General features: G+C 51.4%; 1 protein-coding gene across 5 annotated transcripts; it reads right to left on the bottom strand.

Annotated features, from left to right (window-relative positions):
* Positions 1-934: 934 nt before the first annotated feature.
* LOC136651708 (gastrula zinc finger protein XlCGF57.1-like) lies at positions 935-21,022 on the bottom strand. Of its 5 annotated transcripts, XM_066628335.1 has the most exons (5): positions 15,521-15,786; positions 14,028-15,267; positions 11,582-11,702; positions 4,704-4,817; positions 935-3,883 (listed from the first exon to the last, which is right to left on the bottom strand). In XM_066628335.1, the coding sequence occupies exons 3-5, from the start codon at positions 11,613-11,615 to the stop codon at positions 2,544-2,546; spliced, it is 1,488 nt and encodes a 495-aa protein (XP_066484432.1). In that variant the 5' UTR covers positions 11,616-11,702; positions 14,028-15,267; positions 15,521-15,786; the 3' UTR covers positions 935-2,543. The 5 variants fall into 5 exon arrangements, with proteins under 5 accessions (XP_066484432.1, XP_066484430.1, XP_066484431.1 ...); XM_066628333.1 differs by lacking the exons at positions 14,028-15,267; positions 15,521-15,786 and adding an exon at positions 20,964-21,022; XM_066628334.1 differs by lacking the exons at positions 14,028-15,267; positions 15,521-15,786 and adding an exon at positions 20,964-21,022 and having other exon boundaries at positions 935-3,880.
* Positions 21,023-21,148: the final 126 nt, after the last annotated feature.

Here is a 21,148-nt window from a genome sequence, read left to right as displayed (position 1 = left end):
TGTTCCGTTCAATAGTAGGACCTGTAAATTTTGTTTCTTGGAACCTGTGTCACTGCCCTGCTCTCCGAACACTTCGTGATTCTTTTCTAGATCCAACTTTGTCTGTTCTCTCTGGTTCTTCTGATGATCCCTTGCGTTTTCTTTTGGAAGATAATTTTGCGGCTACCACTGACTTGGTCGCTGATTATTTGTTAGCTGTTATAAAGAAAACATCCTCACGTGTTCCATCTACCTGAATATTATGCTGTGAACAGAATTTGTTGTTTCCTGTGTCCTGTTAAATTTGTTTTATGCCAATAAAGGTTCTCAAACTCGTACAACCCTTTCCCTCCTTGTCACCTCCCTGATCTGTTTCCTCATTTCAAGGTCCCCTTCTGGTTTCTGGTCTGGAGGACGATAGTATACCCCTAGTATTACATTGCTCCTCAGGCCTGGTAATTTAACCTGCAGGGATTCTATGATGGAGTCAGACCCGCCTTCAACCTCTACTTTGCTGGATTCTATCCCTTCCTTAACATAAACAGCCACCCTACCTCCAACATGCCCCTCCCTGTTCCTCCTGTAGATTTATAGCCCGGGATTGTGGTATCCCATTGATTCCCCGCATTCCACCAGTTTCCGTTATGCCCACTATGTCAATGTTTTCCCTTGTCACCAGACATTCCAGTTCTCCCATCTTTGCTCGGAGACTTTGGGTATTTCCATAAAAGCATTTGTATATGGAGTGCCCCAGGATGGATTGCTTATTAGCTCCTTTATCCTGTATCTGAACAGGACTGGGCCTTTTAGTTAATCAGAGCATTCGTTGTTATTAGAAATAAACTGCACTGAAGCATCAACCCCCGTACACTTCGTCCCTCCTGGCCGCTACAGCAGATTGAAAGGAATCCTAGAGGACATTAACGAGGTGACTCTCACTCTGTTAAAAGCTCTTTTGCTCACACAAATGGGATGGTTTAATAGGTGATCACACCAAGGATGGTCTCCAACATTGACACAACCTTATGTGCCAGTTTTTATGTGATGGATTAAACAGGAGGGTTCCCACAACTGCTACTGGGAACTGGAACGAGTACCAGTCCTTAAGCGCACTTTGGAAGAGGAATCGCTGTCATCCTTCTGCTCCTTGGCTTGGCTGAGCTGCAAAGGGAACCCTAAAGCACACTGAAGGGAAAAGGGACTCTGCCTTGGCAAGAAAGGTCTACAAAATGTACTAGTACTCCAACATTACTATCCTGCTCACATCTATCTGTATAAGTTCACTGGTAGTACACAGATGGACTGAAAGGAAGATACAACCTTGGTGCAAATCCTGACACACCTCCCAGGTGAAGGGATCAAGTCCCACTGAAATCAAGAGCAGTTACTCTGAACAAATATGAAAAGGACTTGATCACACACGCATAGACAGAGAGAAAGAGAGCTACATTGGAGGAGCCACACAGAGTCAGAGCAATGCAGTGTTCTTCTGCAGCTTCAAGAGAGGAGGAATTTATAAGCACAGATTAAATCAGAAAAAGTTCTCCTGGACAGGTGTGCATGCAAATGATCAACTTCTGAGTATAATTTTGAAAGCTAACCAACTACAAGTGATTTTAGTAATGACAGTGATTACCAAGTAGATTACAACTGATTGTAATTATTTGATTTTATCTGTAAACTGCTTTGTGAAAATTTTTGTTAAAAGCAGCATATAAATATTTGTAATAATAATAATAGTTGTTGTTACTATTTCAGGGCACACAACTTGGGTATCTCAACAGCCTACGTGCTGCTGAAATCTCCAGGACTGCTAGTGCCAGCAGCTCAGTCCCCCCATGGAGTGCAGCTTGCCAGCAGTGCAGGAAATCCTGGCCGTCCCCCTCCCCGTTTGTCATGAGTTGCCAGCGAGAAGTCCTCCATCTTAAGAGGTCCCAGATTTTAATCTGTCCCCCACAACTGTGTCCAACTCTCCCTCAGCGGATGGAGCAGCCTTAGGGCCACAAATGCCATCAGGCGTCCGGTTTGCTTTGCAGGGTCCTTGGGTATCGCCCACCTCTGGTGAGTTTGGCTGAGGAGTTTTGTTCCACTTCGCTTTTTGTCCAGGCCACCCGCCGCCTCCACCCCCGTGCAGGACAGTTGCCCTCTGTCCACGTGACCTGTTACTGAGGACTGTTGTGCAGTGTCCAGCTTGATGCAGCGTTGAAGGCCACACTGGACTCAGAGAAATAAACAGAGAGCCAGTGAGGCATTTTGAGAACAAGTGAGCCAGGTGCAGGGTGCCAGGAACACAGACGTCTTCCTCAGGCTGGATTTTTTGGAAAAATGGGGGGAGGGGAGAAAAAAAGAGGAAGAACATTATAGTTGCTCCTATAGAAGGTCCTGTACTTTTTAAAACCTGTGTTTGAAGTCTTAGCCAGAAACAGGCCGTTCCCCTTTTCTTCGGCATACGGCCAGAGGATGACTTGAAAGTTGACATCCTCCCTTTGACATGCTTGTGACCCCAAGCAAAAAGGCTCCCCTTGAAGCCCTGACGTCTCCCTCCCGACAGAGGCAGGCCCTTCTCACGTGTGGCTCCTCCGATGCATGGTGAGGTATTTGGTCTGGGTGAACTTCCTGCCACAATCAGTGCAGGCAAAGTCTCCCTTCCCAGCAGGCTGAACTGCAGCAGGGCTCCTCTGCTTGGTCCTGAGGCCTGTCCCTGGGCTGGCAAGTTTTAGCTCCATTGGGCTCTTGCCTGGCCGAGCAGGCAGACGAGGGCTGTGGCTGGGACCCAACCCAGCCGCACATTTCGGGGACTTCTCCTCATGGGTCTTTAAATGGGTCTGCATGATCTTCTCGTCCCGGAAACGCTTCTCACACTTGGGGCACTGATGGGGCTTCTCTTCCATCTCCCGGGCTCTCTTCAGCGCCAGGGCTTTGATGTCACCAGCCTCAATGAGATGCTGCTCTCCACGGTGCACCCGCTGGTGACTCTTCAGGTGTTGCAGCTGGCTGCAGGCCTTGCCACACAGCAGGCAGCGGTAGGGGCGTTCTCCAGTGTGCATGCGGTTATGGATGGTCAGTGTGGCCTGGTTCCGGAACGTCTTTCCGCACTCGGCACAGGCGTAAGGGCGCTCCCCAGTGTGAACACGCAGGTGGCTGATGAGCGGCTGCTTCTGGGCGTAGCGCTTTCCGCATGTGGTGCAGGAGAAGGGCTTCTCGCCAGTGTGCACCCGCTGGTGGCTCTCCACGTGGTGCTTCTGACCAAAGCGCTTGCCACACTGTGCGCAGGTGTACGGCCTCTCCCCCCCGTGCACCTTCATGTGGGCCACCAGGATTTGCTTGAGCCGGAAGCTGCGCCCGCACTCCAGGCAGGAGAAGGGCCGCTCGGTGGAGTGTGTCCCCTGGTGCTTCCGCAGGTCCTGCTTCTTGTTGAAACTCTTCCCGCACTGTCCACAGGTGTGTGGCCTCTTGGGGCCCGGGGCCGCCCCCAGCTGGCGCAGGAGCTGCAGCTTGGCCGTGAGACACTTCTTGCCCTTGGGGGCAGCGTTGGCATTTGGAAACTCTTTCCTGTGCAGGTGGGTTTTGATGTGCCGCTTCAGGTCCCCTCGGGAGGGGAAGCCCTTTGGGCACAGGTGGCACTTGAAGGGGCGCTCCCCAGTGTGGGTGCGGATGTGAATGGCCATGGCCACATTGCTCAGGAAGCTCTTGCCACACTCGGGGCACTTGGGTGGGTTCATCTTCAGCGTCAGTCGTGGGAGCATGTCGTCCTCAGTCAGGGGTGTGTTTTTAGCCCGTGTCACCAGCTTCTCGCTTGCTGGAGCAGGCAGCTTCTTTTTCCGCTTGCGCCGGGCTGGGCGCTGCTGGGCAGGTCCAGTCCTTTCGCCGTCCTCCTCCTCTGCCATCCTAATTCCATCACCTGCTGGGAAGAAAAGAAAAGATATTCCAAGCATCACAAACTGGGACTGGCAGGACTCTGCATACCAAAGTCTCAGGTGTCAGAGCTGGGAAGAGGCTCAGCCTAAGCCCTGGAGGAGACTTAGCAGAGTCCAACCTGCCTGCCTGCCCCTGTTTGAGGCCTGGTCTGCACACACAGTAGGAAGGGGCTGGCAGTGTTCAGAGGGGGCAGGATTGGCTTCTACAGGGCGACCACACACTTGAATATGTCTGTGGGTGAAAAACACCCTGCGTGGGGGCCAGGAGCAGAGCAGGAAGCAGCCCGGGCCACAGCCTCTCTCACAGCGGCCCTGGGCATTCGGTTTGGTTTTCGTGACTTTCCAGGCACTCAAAAATGGCTTCCTCCAACCCACAGTCCACAGTGGTAACATCCACTGGAGGACTCAGGTTGCCCCGACAGGGCAGGAAGGAGGCGGAAAGGCAGCAAGGGAGCGGGCTGAGGGCTGGGAAAAGTTCTGTCCTGGGAATAGCCCACCCTTCCCTCCAGGGCTATTTTGAGGTCCAGGCCTGCCCTCCACACAAGAAAGAGCGCGGTCCACCACCCTGGATCCAGGAACCCCACGGGCATGATGCATTCCAAGAAAAAATGCCACCCTTGCCAAAAAAATCTGGATATGCTGCAGGAAGCCCACTTTTTTTTTAGTGAGGAAAAGAATGCCAAGAAGTATCATTGCCCCAGAACTGGGGAACCAAAAGCCATTCCCCGTGGCCCAACTAACTCACCCGACTAGTTTGGGCTGCCCCTCTTTGTCTCCCCAGAGTACCCCCACCCACAGACTACTCACCCAGCCAGGGGCTCTGGGGCCTCCTCCACTTGGGGGATTCCAGTATCTCCTCCATGCACGGCTCCTCCTCCTGCTCGATTTTGCAGATGACCTCAGGCTTGGTGGACAGGTGCCCTGTTGTAGGAGCAGAGGACAACATAGAGCAGCTCTCTCGACAACGGGATAGCCATTTGGCTTGGCATAGGAAAGACTAGGTATAAATCTTTTCAGTAAATAGAATACGTGGGGTGGTTGAAGGTCCTTCTTCCCACCATTGCTCTACTCCCTCCTTTGTACACTCTTGCTTGGCAATGACTGAACAAAGAACCAGGAAGTACAACAGCCACAACGGAGGCCATGTGGGGGAAAAGGGACTGAGGAGTGTGTGGGGCACATCTGTGGTCTCAGGGTTGCACCAGGCTCCATTTCCCAATGTAAGACTGAAAGACTGTTTTGGATTCTGGGCCTTTAGCACCCGTGTACATCTGCTCTGGCAGAGGAAAGGCAGAGTAGAAATCTTTCAAACAAACAAGTAAATAAATGTGCCTGCCCCAGTCCTGCTCCTCCTCTCTTCGGCCCCTTTGCAGTTCTCCTCCCACGCTTTTATCAGTTGGGGGATGGTGTACAGAGAAACTATTCCTTTACATATTGCAGTCAGGATCAAAAAGAACCCCACACCTTGGTTCACAATCATCGGGACGACTTCAGAAAGCCCTGCCAGGCTGGGCCAACACCCCACTTCCCACAACTGGTCCCTGGACAGCCCCAAAGCAGGAGATGAAGAAGGCACCCTACACCTGCCAGCCCCAGAGGTGGCATGTGGCCATCGTGAGTAGTTGCCACCCAGAGCCATTATTCCTCTTCCATGACTTTTATCGACCTCTTTTCAAGCCATCCAAGCTGTAGGTACTCACCACACTTTGTGGCCATGAGTTCCAGAGGTTATCTATACACAATGTGAGAAGGGCCGCTTTTTGGCAGTCCTGAATCTCCCACCCACCAGTTTCATTGCATGATCCCTGGCTCCAGCACTGTGAGCGAAGGAGGAAGACTTCTAGCAACCCCCAGCATGGAATTCACGCTCTTTCTTCCTCACTGCCGGACACGAAATCCATGTTTTGCTTGCACTCTTCACCATGACCCAAGACCTCTTTCCTGGTTTGTGCCGCCCCCTCCCATTCCTCGGCTTTCCCCAATCTTTCCCCTACTGGTTCAAAACACTGCATAGCAACTTGTTCTGGGAAGGGAGGGGGTTCGCAAAAACAGGATGCAAAACAGAATGGGGGGGCTACTGCTCACACAGGCAGCCTCAGCCTCTAGCAGCAGTCCATGTGCTTGTATGCATCGCCAAACCTTGGCCAATTAGCTCAACATACATACAATTTCCCACTTATGCAGAGGTCATACACCTTCTGTCTGGACACAACTTCCTAATACCCCTTTAAGTCAAAGCTACAAAAGTGTGTAGGAGCAGGGAGGCCAGAAGCTCCCCATCAAGCTCAGGCCTGCCTCAGTCCAGCAAGGAATGCAAGACGTTCTGCTAGAAAGGAGTCTCACTTGGAGACTCACTTGGGCAGAGTCGCAGCAGCTGCTCAGTGAGCAAGTGGTTCATCTCAAACAAGGATTTTCAGGTTTTCAGGCTGTGAGATACAGGAAGCTGGACTAGATGGGCCTATGGCCTGATCCAGTGGGGCTGTTCTTATGTTCTTATGTTATGTTCTTAGGTTTCAGAGCCAAAATTATAGCCTCTGATTCTGACTGGTTGAAGTCCCCACTGGGAGAGCAGTCCTCCGTCCTTGCTGCAATCATCATCAAAGAATCAGCCTCACCTTCTGCTAAGTACTTAATTCTTGGCATTTACAACCCTGTGATGTTCCTGTTGAGTTTTCCATACAGCTGAATTTTGCTCAAGAGAATTGATGTGCCTGGATTTGTATTTCAGGTGACTGCTCAGACATGCAAATGAAGGAGTATGGGAGTCAGAGTAGAAGCTGAAGGCACCTGAATGGGGTCTGGGGGAGCAGCCACCCCTCCTCTTAGCCCTGCACCAAACTCAAGAGGTAGCAGGCCCGGGCCCCCCATTGGTCAGGCATGCAGAGGCTGGATTCTTCTTTGGGCTCAGCTCCCTTAAAAATGTTCTCAGCCATTCTGGGAGGAGCCATAAGAACATAAGAACAGCCCCACTGGATCAGGCCATAGGCCCATCTAGTCCAGCTTCCTGTATCTCACAGCGGCCCACCAAATGCCCCAGGGAGCACACCAGGTAACAAGAGACCTCATCCTGGTGCCCTCCCCTACATCTGGCATTCTGACTTAACCCATTTCTAAAATCAGGAGGTTGCGCATACACATCATGGCTTGTACCCCATAATGGATTTTTCCTCCAGAAACTTGCCCAATCCCCTTTTAAAGGCGTCTAGGCTAGACGCCAGCACCACAGCCTGTGGCAAGGAGTTCCACAGACCGACCACACGCTGAGTAAAGAAATATTTTCTTTTGTCTGTCCTAACCCGCCCAACACTCAATTTTAGTGGATGTCCCCTGGTTCTGGTATTATGTGAGAGTGTAAAGAGCATCTCTCTATCCACTCTGTCCATTCCCTGCATAATTTTGTATGTCTCAATCATGTCCCGCCTCAAGCGTCTCTTTTCTAGGCTGAAGAGGCCAGCCATGGGGAAGAGCAGCCCCTGTGTGGCCTGCAGACTGTCCCAGGCAGTTCATAGAATCATAGAGTTGGAAGGGGCCTAATAGGTCATCTAGTCCAACCCCCTGCCTTAGGCAGGAAACCATCTCCAACAGGTGCTTGTAGAGCCTCTGCTTGAATATCTCCAGTGAGGGAGAGTCCACCACCTCTCTCGGCAATCTCTTCCACTGCTGAACCACCCTGACCATCAGGAATTTTTTCCTGAGATCTAATCTAAATCTCCTCTCTTGCAGTTTGTACCCTTTGATTCTAGTTCTGCTTTCAGTGATAGCTGAGAATAAATTATTCCCTTCCTCCATATGACAGCCCTTTAGGTATTTGAAGAGAGCTCTCATATCCCCTCTCAGCCTTCTCTTCTTCAGGCTGAACGTGCCAAGTTCCCTCAACCTTTCCTCGTGGGGCTTGTCCTCCAGCCCCCTGATCATCCTCACTGCACTCCTCTAAACCTGTTCCAGTTAGGCTGCATCTTTCTTGAAGTGGGGTGCTCAGAATTGGACACAGGTTGGATCTCCTGTTCTGGGAGTGCTGGGTGTGAAGTTTAAAAAAAAGAAAAAAAAGAATAAGAACTTGGGCTTTAGATTCCTTTTTGGAGTTCACCATCCTCTTCTCCACAGTTGGGGGAAGTTGGTTAAATTGGAAGGCTGAAAAGCAGCTCTGTCATTTAGTCACTCAGATTGGCCAGTAAGAACTGAGCCTAGATGACTGCATTGATGACTTGCTAAGGCTGAGTTGACTGTGAATCGGAGGCCTCTGAGAGCCCTTCCTTGGGCAAGGCTGATAATGGTTTCAAGGTATAAGCAGCACTTTCAGGTTGGGAAAGTTTGTTGGTTGCCAAGCTGGGTCCTGCCTGTCTAGTTCAGGGTGGCCTGGCTGGGGGGTCCCAGTGAGTTTGGCCTGGCTATCTTAAAGGCTACCAAGGGAGAGTGAAAGTGAGTGAAAGTCTCTAAAGTGAGAGCAAGTGAGGAAGCTGTTTTAAATTGTGTGTGTTTTGCTGTAACCTTTTATGAACATCTCAATCTTTTTTATGTGTCACCTTAGTTATTCCTGAATAAATCTGGATGCGTACTTACCAGCCTGGGTTTTTCTGACACTGGGAAAGAGCCCGGCTGCCTGTCAGTGGAACTGAGTGAGACGGACCAAGGGCCTGACAGCACCTCAGTGGGTGTAGCACTTTACAGAGTAACATGCCGAAAAGTGTCCTTGGCATGATGGGGTGGGGGAAGGGTCCATTTACCAGGCCTGGAGGGAGCAGACTGACAGCATTTCCCTGACTTTATGCACCTGATGTCCAGACCTTGTGAGCTTTGCTGGAGCCCAGCTGAACAAGGAGCCTTCTGAGCAGGGAGCAGCTGGTCCAGGCCTTTCTCCAAGAGAGTGTGTGTGCACTAGTGAGACACTAAAGCTGGGTCATTGGAACCTTGGAGACACTTGGGTGTGCTCCTTAAGCTATGTGCTCTCTCAAGAGTTACCAATACCAGAATTCCTTGTGCATAAAAGGTAGGAGGGAGGGGCAGTGGGTGGGAAGGATAAAGCCCCATAATATTGATCCTTGCTAGGATAATGGGAGCCAGTGCTGGTTGGATCTCCTGGCCCTGCCCAAGTAAATGTTCTCTTGTGCGCCCTTCCCATGCTAGTCTGGTGACTAGAAATATAAAGAGGCAGCCAGAAATACAAGGAGGTCAAATGAAGGGAAGGCAAGAGGTGAAACTGCACCAGAAAAACTGCAACTGCTTGACTGGAAGAAGGGAACAGAAGAACATAAGAAGAGCCCTGCTGGATCAGGCCAAAGACCTGTCTAGTCCAGCTTCCTTTATCTCACAGTAGCCCACCAGCTACCTCCCATCACGGCTTGTAACCCATGACAGACTTTTCCCTCCATAAATCTGTCCAATCCCCTTTTAAAGGCACTGAGGCCAGATTCTGTCACCGTGCCCTGTGGCAAAGAGTTCCACAGACTAACTACATGCTGGGTAAAGAAAGACATTTCCGCCAACTCCTCTGTGCAGCAAGAACTGCTAAGCTTCACTTTTTTGTCTACAGCGTGTGAACGTGGAAGATTGACGGACCAAGAAATAATTCATGACTTTACAAGGAAAACAGCTAGAAAAATAAAGTTTTCAAATGACTGGGTGTATTAAAAGTCTTTACAAAAATATTTTTTTAATAATTTTAAAAAAATTTTAAAATAATTTTTAAAAAATCAACACATTGACAGGATAATACCTTTATTAGGACCAATGAAAAAGTTACAAAATAGTCAACAAGCTTTGTAGGACTTTTCTCTAAACTGGATATAGTAAACAAAAAGAGCAACAAAGTGAAAAAGGAGGCAGCACTTGTTTGGGCGCATGGGCAGAAAAGCTCTAGTGTGAGCCAGAAATGCAGAAAATGAAACTTCAGGATTCCAACAGAAACTTTCTTCCATGACTCATGAGACTGTGAGTGGGAGGGCAGCCACATGGCAAGCTTGCACCAGGCCCTCCAAAAGATGCTTGGGACCAGGTCCACAAGGAGCTGACAATCTGTATTTTGCCAGAGAATCTATACAAAAGATAAGTGGGGCAGGAGAGAGGAATAAAGCATAGTATGTGCGTATCCCTACAGATAACAAAAACAAAGAGGGGGGGGTGGGGGAGAACAGTGCCTGAAGCATCTCAGTGGGGAGGGGGAATCTGGACGTGCAGTAGTGACTGCAGGCAAAAGCCAGGTGGAAACTGACTGTGCAGAGTCAGACCACTCTGGAAGTGTCAACCCTACCCACAGCTAGCACATGATTTCAAAATTCCCAAGCATCAGCATTGCCTGTGTCTGAGTTTTCCAGCTCTGTGCACCAAGGAGGTCCTTCTGTTTGGGCAGGAGAAGTCCCCAGGCGTGCACGCAGATGCTGGCTACAAGGATGCGTGGCAGGGCACTGCTGAGATAAATGGACATCACTGAGTAGAGGGAGACCTCCTCAGACTGCCCAGCGGAGCCATCCAGCCACTGTGCACTCTCTGGGTGCAGTTTGCCATGCAGCCCTGGACTCTGGACCACCCAAACCCCAGACCGACAGCAGAAAAACCGAGAATACACTACTGCCACCTGGAAGTGCATGTGGGGCCTCAGTATCTGCAGAGGGGAATCTGTTCTTGGACCCCTGCAGAGACAGAAGATCACAGACCATCAAATCTGTGATCTTTGTCCCCTTAAGAAGGAGACAAGTGCTGTGCTCTGGTCACCTCTGGAAGACTTTCTGAAGCCGGCAGAGGCCGCATGCATTCACCCATAGCCTCTGAGGATTTCAGAATGGCCTTTTCGGCCCCCTCCCCCCAAAAGCCACTTCCCCTTGGGAAACTGTTTTTATGCCAGATATAAGGCATTCTGAGGCCTGGGGAAGGCCCAAGAACCTGCAGAGACCCATAGTGACCCCCAGGTAAGTTTAAAAGCAGTATGATCGTGTTGCTGCCCCTTCCTTACCCCCGCAAATACTTACAGGGTTCCCAAAGGCTGAGTAGGACTGCTCTAGACATACTAGGGGAGAGGAGGGGGGGGAGGCTTCTGATTTATCTTGAAGTTTCTCAGTCATTTTCTCTTGAGATAAATTTTAACAAGATCTTAGATCTTGAGACCACTTTCTTGCTTTTGTCTTAATTAATAGTTGTCTTAAGTTGTATTTTACAAATCTGTACATCACTTTAACAGAAAACTGAATAGAGAACCTTTTGTCCAAGCAGAAGCATTTCAAAAGTGTGATAAGAACATCAAAGAAACACACACACACACACACACACACACAGAGGTTTAGCTTTGGCCTCCCTATGTTGCCATCCCTCTGGGCAATCCTGCTTCATACACCCATCTCCAATCTCTCTGCAAGAGCTTTTCTGACAGTGTCTGGCCATCCCACCCCCCAGCACTCCATCCTCCCTTTTGCTTACCACTGGTTTAGTAATTTCTGTGGAACCCCACATCTTATGCAGTCTAACTAGTGAGCCTCCCTGTGTTTTGAAAACCAGGAAAAACAAGAAGTCTCAGATTAGTGCCTGGGCTGCAATGTTTGGACTGAAACAAAGTTCACTTCCATAAAGCGGGTTGTTGAAGCACCTGCCTGCCTTCACCTTTGGTACTGCAGGGACTCCCAGTTGCTCTCCCGCCCCCATTCTCTTGAGTCTTGAAAGCAAGACAGACCCTTGAGGGATGAAGACAAGATCCTTACCCAGCGAGGTAACTGCCTCATAGTTCTCCACCATCACAGCCCGATACAGGTCCCTTTGCCATTCTGCAAGCTCTGCCCACTCGGCTGGCGAGAAATAGACAGCCACGTCCTCAAACAGCACCTGCGGCAACAAAAAAGCAAGTTGCAGGCCCAGGACACGTCACCTCCTAGAGTGCCCCACAGTGACTCTCCTGGGTGCATCACGGCCTTTAGGGAGGGAGACTTTGGTCCACATTTGCTGGGAACAGTCTGCTGGGGGGCAGGGAGAGAGAAGAGAAAGAAAAGAAGGGACACTTGGCCTGAGAACAAAGCCAACCCTGGAACTGCGGTTTCTGCGTCACAGCTGTGGAGTGTGAGCAGGGCTGCCCTCACAAGTGCTGCTGCTTTGCACAAGTGACTGTATCTCTAGCACTGAAGACAGACAGAGATGCCTGCTCCATTTCCCCATCAGGCGTGAGTTTGTCACTGGACACTTGAGTTATACCCATTCTCTTGCCCCACCGATAGATCAGGACTGACAGCTGGTAGATCTCTGGGTGATTTGCAGTGGATCAGCAAAGTGCTTTCTGACTCCCAAGTATTTGCAGTAGCAGAGAAGAGAGCAAACCTAACACCACACATGGATCTGTCATGGCTGGACCGAGGCTCACAGCTCCTCACTCTGCCTCACCTGCAGAATAAGAGTCTTAGCTGGGTTCCTTGAACAAGTCCATGTGCAGGTCTGCTGATCTGTTTCGCATTGCAATCTCTGAGTGGCCAGAACTTAGACAGAGGTTGGTCCTTGACTGCCTCAGTCATCCCACTGGGTGTGAAACATGGGAGGTCATGGCCTTCGCTCCCTGAGCCACCAGTGTGTGACTGCTCCACTCCTGAGCAGCTGTTTTGCCCCTGGCTCCACTTTGTGGACAGACCTTTGTGGTCCTGGAACACACAACTGGATTCCTCAAGCCTGAAGGAATCTGCAGGTCCCTCTCTCCATGCTTCCATGGATGGAAGACGCTGCCTTCCTCAAAGAGTAGAAACTGACATTTTGGGGGCACTCAGTTCTGCACTTGTAGACACACAGAATACACCCAGGCCCTCAGAACAGTGTCTTAAAGAGGGGGGCAGCAACTGTGGAACAGTGAGGGTGGGAGGGAGGCGGCAGGAAAATATGGAGCAGAGATCAGAGATGGTTTGGGATTCGGAGGAATGACAATTGTCCCATTTGAGTCCAGAACTGGCTCCACATGCCCCACTCCATTAAGAAACAAACAACACTGTGCTAACCCAAGTGTAGCTCTTTAACCACCTCTCAATGCAATGGTTTGCTATTAAAAATAAGATTCCTATCCTGACATTTTACCACCTCCTCTTTCAAGTAGCTCTACAGAATTTTAGACCAGAGAACCTAGAGGCAAAGGGTATCTTTCACAGGTGCATCAATTCCATCCGAAACAGAATTCCAATAAGCGTCCAGAAACCATTCAGATACAGGCACGGCCTCAAAATGAAAAGGTGTGAGATTCCACCCGGGAACCATCGTCAGCACAGCTTTCCTTGAGATGGCAGAGGCGGTTGCGGCACAGGAAGAAAACAGCTGCATTCCCTCCAGTCTTGTTTACAGACCCATCTCAAACGAAGTTCCTCCTCCATTTCCTCAGCAGACCTCACAAGGAGGCCTCAGCTTGGCTGCTGTCCTATTTTAACCATTCCGAGGGGACTCAACCAGCTCTCTGGGATCCTGGGTTGTTGCGATTACTGAACCAACCGGCACCTGCTGGGCTCCCAAGGTGCAGAACATGGAGAGCTTCCAGAGATGCACAGTCAAGAAGCCCTCCTCTGCCCGGGTGGTATATAATTACCTAGTTCACCCCTCCAGTCAAACAGCTCATTGTAGGTTACAGAGATTGCTGGGAGGCTGCAGGACTCCGTTTTAATCTATGCTTGCCCCAGATTTCTTAAGCCGGATTGAGCCCTGCCAGGTCTTATTGAGCTGGTCTGTCTCATCTGGCAGCACCGTCTGAAATGGTGCTTTGCATGTATCCTGGTCAGGCTGAAGCTGAGGAGGGAAGAAAATCCTCCTCCTCCTCCCAGACCTCCACAGGCATTAGCAGTGCAACAGGATGGTCAGAGTCCCCGTCCCCCCATGTTATTACACTGCATTGTTCTGCCCCCCAAATCCCACAGACAGCTTTGCAATGCACCTGCTCCCAATTTCGTCTCCCACCCAACTCTTGACTATCAAAAGCTACAACACACTTTGCAGGAAAAGGTGACCGAAGGTGCCATTGCAGGCTGGACGCAGGAGCGCATCGTGCAATGTCCCCCCATGTGAACCATCAAAGATCACATCATCAGGAGAGCTGCTGTGTACTCCACTTCCCACTGCACTAGTTTACTACACGTGGGATCGTTCTCTTTGAAAACATGCGGGAGGATTCAAAGATATCACCTGCTCCCCCACCTGTGGTCAGAAGTAGCACACTGTAGAGTCCACATGCGGAACCAGCTTCATGGAACTTGTGGACAAGGGCTGGGCACAGCTTACCCAGTCTCCATCCTCACATCCTTGCGAGGCCATCCAGGATGCCATGCTGGGGTTGGTCACTGGGCTTGGCAATGTACCATTACTTGTGGAGGGGTTTTGCACCAACATCTTTGTAAACTGCTTTGGTGCCCTGGATGGAAGTCACACTCTAACCCTGTGTCCAAGAGAGGAGGCCAACAGAGAGAGTGCTTGGACACCCAATGCGACAGAGGAGAGCAGTGGAGTCACCATCCTGCCCTTACCATCCGGGTCGCCCACTGCAACTGTGGTTTATGAAGCCCCACCCACTTTCACCCTTCATGGCATGGGAGCACTGCAGCCATGCCCTCAGTTGAAGGGACAGTGGAGGGTTGTGATTCAGACTGTGGACTGTGCTGAGAGGCTGGCTCTGAGGGGTGGCGACAACCTGCCCACTTGCGCAATCTACACCTCTCTCAGGGCGTGGTTGTGCACAGTTCAGGAGCCATCTGTGTGGTGGGAGAGGAGCAATGGCATCTGCTGCCCCTCCCCCAGAGCTTACTCGAGAGGCAGCATGCAGATGCCCAAGAAGTCCAGGGGTGCTCTCTGAGGCTGATGCAGTAGCTGTGGCTGGTTCAAACAAAGAGCTTTTTGGAACAGACAAGAGCTGATGTGTGAAACTGTTTTATGCCACGTTACCCGTCTACCTGTCTACAGTCCAAAAACAGCCTGAAACGGTACGATTACTGCATTCCATTGTAGCGATAGCCATTTCCATGATCACATGAAACAAGCGCAGGCAGCCATTGCTGGGTTCTCAGAAGGGGGTCGCGCAGTCCCTCAGTGATGTAACCTGTCTTCTCCATTTTTAATTGTAGAGCCTGGAGAGGCGGCCTCCATCACAGCAGCCTCCAGGTCGGCCCTCATCATACATCAGGTGCCCTCAACAGCCCAACCAGCCCCCTGGTCCAAGGCCTGGTCTGGTGGTCATGCTGTCCAGGGCTCATTCCTGGCTGGCCGATGCCCCTCCAAGTGTGCATCCCACTCCTGGGAGTCTCTGTGTCGGAGCTGGTTTAGGGTGTCCAGGAGCTTGTCGCCGATTTCCTGGTTCACCTGCAAGAGTGCCGAGGAGAAGTCGAGACGCTGCAGCTTCCGCCTCTTCTTCAGATGTGGCACCTCTTCCTCCGTTGCTCGACTTCTGCAGAGGAGGACACAATTTTGAACAGTGCAGAGTGCAGCGCCTTCTGCAATCAGTGCCAAGGATGGGGAAGGCACTGCCCTGCACTCCCTGCTCTCGCCATCCAGCTATCTGCCACTTTCCAGTGTTGGTTTTAAATGGCACTCGCCCAGTGTCTTTAAGGTACGCCCCACAAGGTTTCCACTCCTGGCAACTAGCTGCCCCCCACCACCACTTTGCAAAGTATTCTCTACAAAGAAGAGTAAGTAGTCACCTGGGTTTTCAGATGCCTGCTGCGAAGAATCCTCACAAAGCAGGAGGATGCAACACCCCCAGGCATGGGGTGCCTCATCCAAGGCTGGAGGTCCCGCCTGTAGAGACGAAGACTTCTCTGGGCCATCAGGGACCAAGGCAAGGACTGCTTCTCTCTCACTGCCTGTCCCTGTGCTCCTCAGTGCGGCAATGCCCTGCTGGACCCCCTACCCCATGCTGCTCCTGCAGGATACGACCCACCCACAGTCCATTCAGAGGAACTGGCCAAGGATGTGAAGATGGCACCAAAGTCCCAGGGTGTCCAGAATGACTCTTGCCCTCCTTGACCAGCTTGGACTTCCTCCACAGTTCCTGCATGCGTCCAGGTCACGTCCTTCAGGCTCCCCCAAATGCGGTGGAACTTCTCCACATGGCAGTTATTCTTGGCAAGAGCTGCCTGGACCACCCTTCCTGCCACACATAGATGAAGGCTCTCAATGCCTCTTCACTCCCCAAAGGATTCCTTGGCTGGAGAGGACAAGCTCTGCTGTGGAGGAGAATAGCTTGAGTGGCAGAACAGGGCTTCTTGCCAACAAGAGCCAATGCAGACTAAGGGAGTTCCCAGGTGCAGTTCAAACCACCTCTGCTTTGGCCCTTTTCTCTCCTGCTTGCCACAAGCGAGGGGGGAGGGGATGGCTGCCTTTCAAAGTAGGCCACGAGGAGGAGCCGTGGCAAAGGAGAGCTCTCCAGGCAAATGATCTAGGACCCTGTCTCTCCCCGCCCCCCCAGTTCACAGATCTGGAAAACTACGTGGGGTCTGTGACTGTACATTCAACAACCCACATAGCAGGCTCCCAACTCACAGATTAGGGAGGAAAAAGTGGGAAACAGGCACTTGGCTCTTCTGTGGTCAAAAACCCACAGATGTCTCACAGATCAGGAAGCCTGTGTGGGTTTTGCATCCAAGGGGGCACTCATTCCACAGCAAATGCCTCTTTCCAAGGGGGCTGCTGCATTTGGGCCCAACACATGCAATATGTTGGGAGAGAACGCCAGTATTTGCCATGGAGAAGCCCAAGCCTCGGAAAGGACACAGATGAAATCAGGAAGTCCGAAACTGTGGGGTTGCCAGAGGCTGCGCATTGCTTCATGCATGTTTCAATGGCACGTGTTGCCAACAAGCAGATGCTGGAAAGAGGAATTTTGCTGGAGAGCGGCCAACAGATAGACATCTCCACTCGGGCTGATCAGTTGATCCAAAGTCAGGAGTCTTTGGTCCAGGTGGGCCAAAAAAAAGGTTGGCCCCCTATTTTGAGTTTGGGATTCCACCGAATGGGCAGGCAGCCTTTCACAGGAATAGGGCCAAAAGTTAAAATATTGACCCAAGACCATCCAGGTTACCCGGGAGGCAAAGTCGGGAGGCAATGCTAGTGAGCCTTTCTGTGAAACAGAGCCCAATACCTGCCAGTCTGTCAAAGGGGCTGGAGAGGGGGGAAACATTTCCAGTGGAGCACAAAGAAGGGTTGTGGGGGAGTTCTGTATGGTCCAATGTGAGGTGGATGAGAGTTAGGATGCCCTGTGGGAAACTGCTGGGTAGGGGAAGCTGAAGCCCCCTGAATTCAGGGGCAGCTGCATCTCTGCTCAAGGAAACCCAAGGAAAGCCAAGTTGTACACTGACCAGAGAAAGAAGCCCCTCATCATTTCTTCCAGTTTAAAAAATAGGATGAGGAACATCTCTCCGGATGTAACATATACAAGGAAAAACGGTCATTTTTAAGACGCTGATGTTTCCCCAAAAGCTAAATGGCAATTTAGCCCAAGTAGTTGGATTTCTTTGGAGGGCCATAATCGATGAAAATAAATATAGTGCGGACAATGGGGGGTGGGGGGAGGTCCTGGGCTGTCTTCAGGTCCGAGCACGTTAAACTGTCTGGGCACCATTTAAACTGGTGGCAATCAGTAAATAATGTTTGAAATGCCCCCATTCCCAAGGGTCTAAGCTCATGGTGTTCCAGTGTCCAAGCTAGTTCATCACAGATATCAAAGCTGGTCTAGAGCATTCAGGGTCATTCACATGTGACAAAGCATCCCTGGCAAAGAATAAAGGCTTCTATTCCCATCCTCTGGCCTTTCATCAGTCTGTTTTGTCATCTCACCACAGGCCAGGCCAGGACTGTAAGAAAAGCTTACACAGGAGGGGGCAGAGGGAGCACCTTTGCTTAGCGTCCCGTTGTAGAGGGACGCAACTAAAGCAACAGGGAAGCTGTCAGCTTGAGTTCTGAGTGATGCAGAACTAAAGCTTACATGTTGGTTCAGGGAGCAGGTGTAGAGGGATGATTCAGCTGAATCAGCAAGCACCTGGGACAGGCACACCCTGGATGTGACCAAGCCAAATACTGATTGGCTGAGCTGACTATATGAGTTTAGTTAGGAGGAGCCTCAAGTGCAGCAGTAGGGAAGTTGATGGAGTAACTGTGAGACTGCGGCCAGTGACTGAAGAGGCTGGATACTGTATGTATGTGATATTACTGACTTATGGACTGAATCTTTGACTGTGTATTATTGGAACTGATTTGGATTTGTTATACTGGAACTGACTGCTCTCCGTGCTGACTCTTGGACTGTTAAATTACTACTCTATATGTGTTATCCCTTGACCAATACAACTGCTGAAAGTACTCTGCTGTAGTTGAAGTGTTGTTCTTGCAACCTGCTCATATTGGGACAAGACTGGGAACCTACACCAATCCTCTTATAATTTTTTACAAGCCCCCCCTTAAACCTTAACAGAAGCAACTAAAGTCCTCAGAAATAACCCTAGCACTGGGGAAGCAACCTAGTGCCGAAATGCAGTGTTAAAACAGGGGTGGGAAGCCCAGTGGGTTCAAGCTGCCAGTTCACGCGATCCAGCACTTTCCTTGCATTGAAGGAGAGAAGTGCTGGGGGGTCCAATTGGATGGGACTGAGCCAGCACTTCTGACCACAGGCTGACACATGTGATTTGTACTGTGTCTGTTCTGCAGGAATCCCAGCTGGGAAACATGAACCAGAGACAGCAAATCATTGGGAAGATGCAAAGCCAGAATCAAAGCCAGCACCCTGACTTGGGTCTTTACCTGTTTTATGGAGTTCTGTATGGTAAACAGGCTTCCCAAAGAGGGGCGCAATGCTCCACAGACAAAGAGACTATAATTTCAGGGACAGCCCTCCAGCTAACTCTTTCCACTTCAACGGGAAGGCCTTGGGGGCCAGGGGGCTCTCATTTGACATTTGTTTATCTGCTGCCTAAAGTTCCTCCCTCTTAAGGGGGAGGCCAATACTGGCTTTTGGTCCTCAGTGAAATGGGGCCGGTGCAACTCATCTCAGGATCCCACAGCTGTCACTGAAGGATCTGTGACATTACAACACAGGTGAGAGTGAATGGGCAGAACTGACTGTTCATGTCTTTTCACTCAGTGCAAAGGATTCCAGCCTTGACCGGAATCAGTAGGACACCAGCTCTCTCGTTCACGGATGCTGGAGATGTGAGCCAGGGGTTTGCTCACTGCCTCTCCAGATTCCCTATATTTTTTATGTGCACAAGTTAAAAGGAATTCTGCCTGAGCTCAGTACAACACATATTTGCCTTTAAGGAGGCTGTGGAAAGTTTCCAGGGAGGGGTTGGAGACCACATCCTCTGAGAAAAGAGTGAAGGAGTTGGGCATATTTAGGTTGGAGAAGAGAGGACATGATATCTATCTTTCTACCTGAGGGGCCGTCAAGAGGAAGATGGAGTGGATTTGTTCTCCAGAGGGTAGGACCAGAGGTTTAAATTATTAGGGAGATTTGGATTACATGTTAGGAAGTGTTCTCCTGTTCAACAGCAGAACAGTCTGCCTCAGAAGGTGGTATACTCTCCATCGTTGGCGGTCTTGAGCAGATAACCATCTATCAGGGTGCTGTAATAGTGGACGGCCTGCACTGGTAGGGGGTTAGGTTCAACAACCTTGTCGGTCCCCCCTGTTGGAGTTGGTACAACTCCGTCTGCTTCCAAGAGGTGACAGGAGACTGTCCTAAAAAGGGTTAAGCCATAGTCCAGTGTCCTTTGCAATTTACCTGTCCACCTTGGATGACCTATGTGGGGCGTGGCCCCAGATCCTATATAACTCCCTTCCTCTCCAAGCTCTTCCCTCTTCCTCAAGACCACTGACCAGACAAGATCGGCACTCCCAGCAGGGCTCTGCTGGTGACGCCATCTTGACCACATGGCACATGCAGAACAAGGCAGCTGCAGGACCTTGTTGTCAAAGTTAGTGTACCTCTGAACATATTCAGATGCTGTAACCGTACTACTAAGGAACTGTGAGTAAATGAATCTGCTCTTGCAACTTCAACCAGCCAATGTTGTTTGTGTTTCTTGATTAGCAGTCAGCTGGGTGTGGGAGGCTCCCTGGGGTTGATTCCCAGCAATAAGGGGGGTTCTGCTGCTGAAGCGACTCTGCTCCCCCCCAAAGGAGGAAACCAGGTTTAAGAAATTCCTCCAACACCCCCAACCCTATGATACCTACCTTTGCAGCTAAAGTTGGCAGAACACTTCAGACCCAGTGTCTTGTCTCTAGGATTCAGAAGCCGGATGCTGCCACTCAAAACTGCCTGATGCTAACGTAAGATGGGGCAGGACTCAAACCTGACTAGAAGCTGCTCTTCTTCCCAGCCTCCTGTGCGGAGGCTGGTCTGGGCTGCTGCCTGCAAAACCAAGGACTGGATGGAACAGAAGCTCTGCACCTCCTGGCCACAAGATTCCGTGCTGGACAGTTGCTGCTGGCAAAGGGGCTGTGGGCAGGCATCCATGCCCAGCTTCTGCACTCCCTCTCCCCCTTTTACTGTTATTTGCTGCTGCTGCTGCTCCTTTAGGGAGCAGTGGAACTGGTTGCCACAGTTAAGTCTCTGGCAAGATCAGCTCAAGCCATGTAGGCAGCCACAGAGCAGGAGAAGCAGAAGGTGAGCCCCCCCACCGGCAACTGTCCTGGGACTGGGTCCTTCGAAAAGTACTGCCGGGTGTGAGGTGCTCAAGCACACTCAGCCCATGCGCAAAGTGTGTGGCTTGCGCACCTCCCACGGTGGCTGTGGCGACGCTTTCCCAAGGACTCGGGTGGGAGGCTCTGCTTCCCCTGCCTCCGAGGGCCCGGCTGAGCCTCAGCAGGCAGGGCCTCCTCGGCGGTGGTGCCGCTTCCCAGGAGGCTTCCCCAGCGGGTCCCGCTTTCCTTTCAGCACCACGCGAAGTCCGGCCCTTCTCCGGCTGCCCTTCCCGCGCTTCGCGCGCCCCGCTGCAGCGCCGCCTGCCTGCCTGCCTGCCACGAGCTGGACCCGGCCTGCCAGCCAGTCCTCCCCGGGTGCCTGCACCACCCGTCCGACTCCCGGCAGGTACAGCCCAGGCAGCAGCAGACGCGCACTCTGCACATGCTCAGAAGCACCCTCGCCCTTACCTGAGCAGGGACCCCCGCAGCAGCCATCTCGCCGCCCGCAGCAGCCGCAGGACAAAGGCCGCCGCCCCCAGCGCCGAAGGGGGGTCCAGTGCGCCCCGCCCCACCCCGAGCATGGCCAGCTGGGCGGCCCGCCTCTCCGCAGGCGCGGGGCAGTCTGGGAAATGGAGTCTACAATGCGCTGAGCG

The sequence above is a fragment of the Tiliqua scincoides genome, chromosome 5, assembly GCF_035046505.1.
Source record: "Tiliqua scincoides isolate rTilSci1 chromosome 5, rTilSci1.hap2, whole genome shotgun sequence".
NCBI lineage: Eukaryota > Metazoa > Chordata > Lepidosauria > Squamata > Scincidae > Tiliqua > Tiliqua scincoides.
The sequence above is the reverse complement of the archived record's forward strand: the minus strand, read 5'-3'. Positions and strand labels throughout refer to the sequence as shown.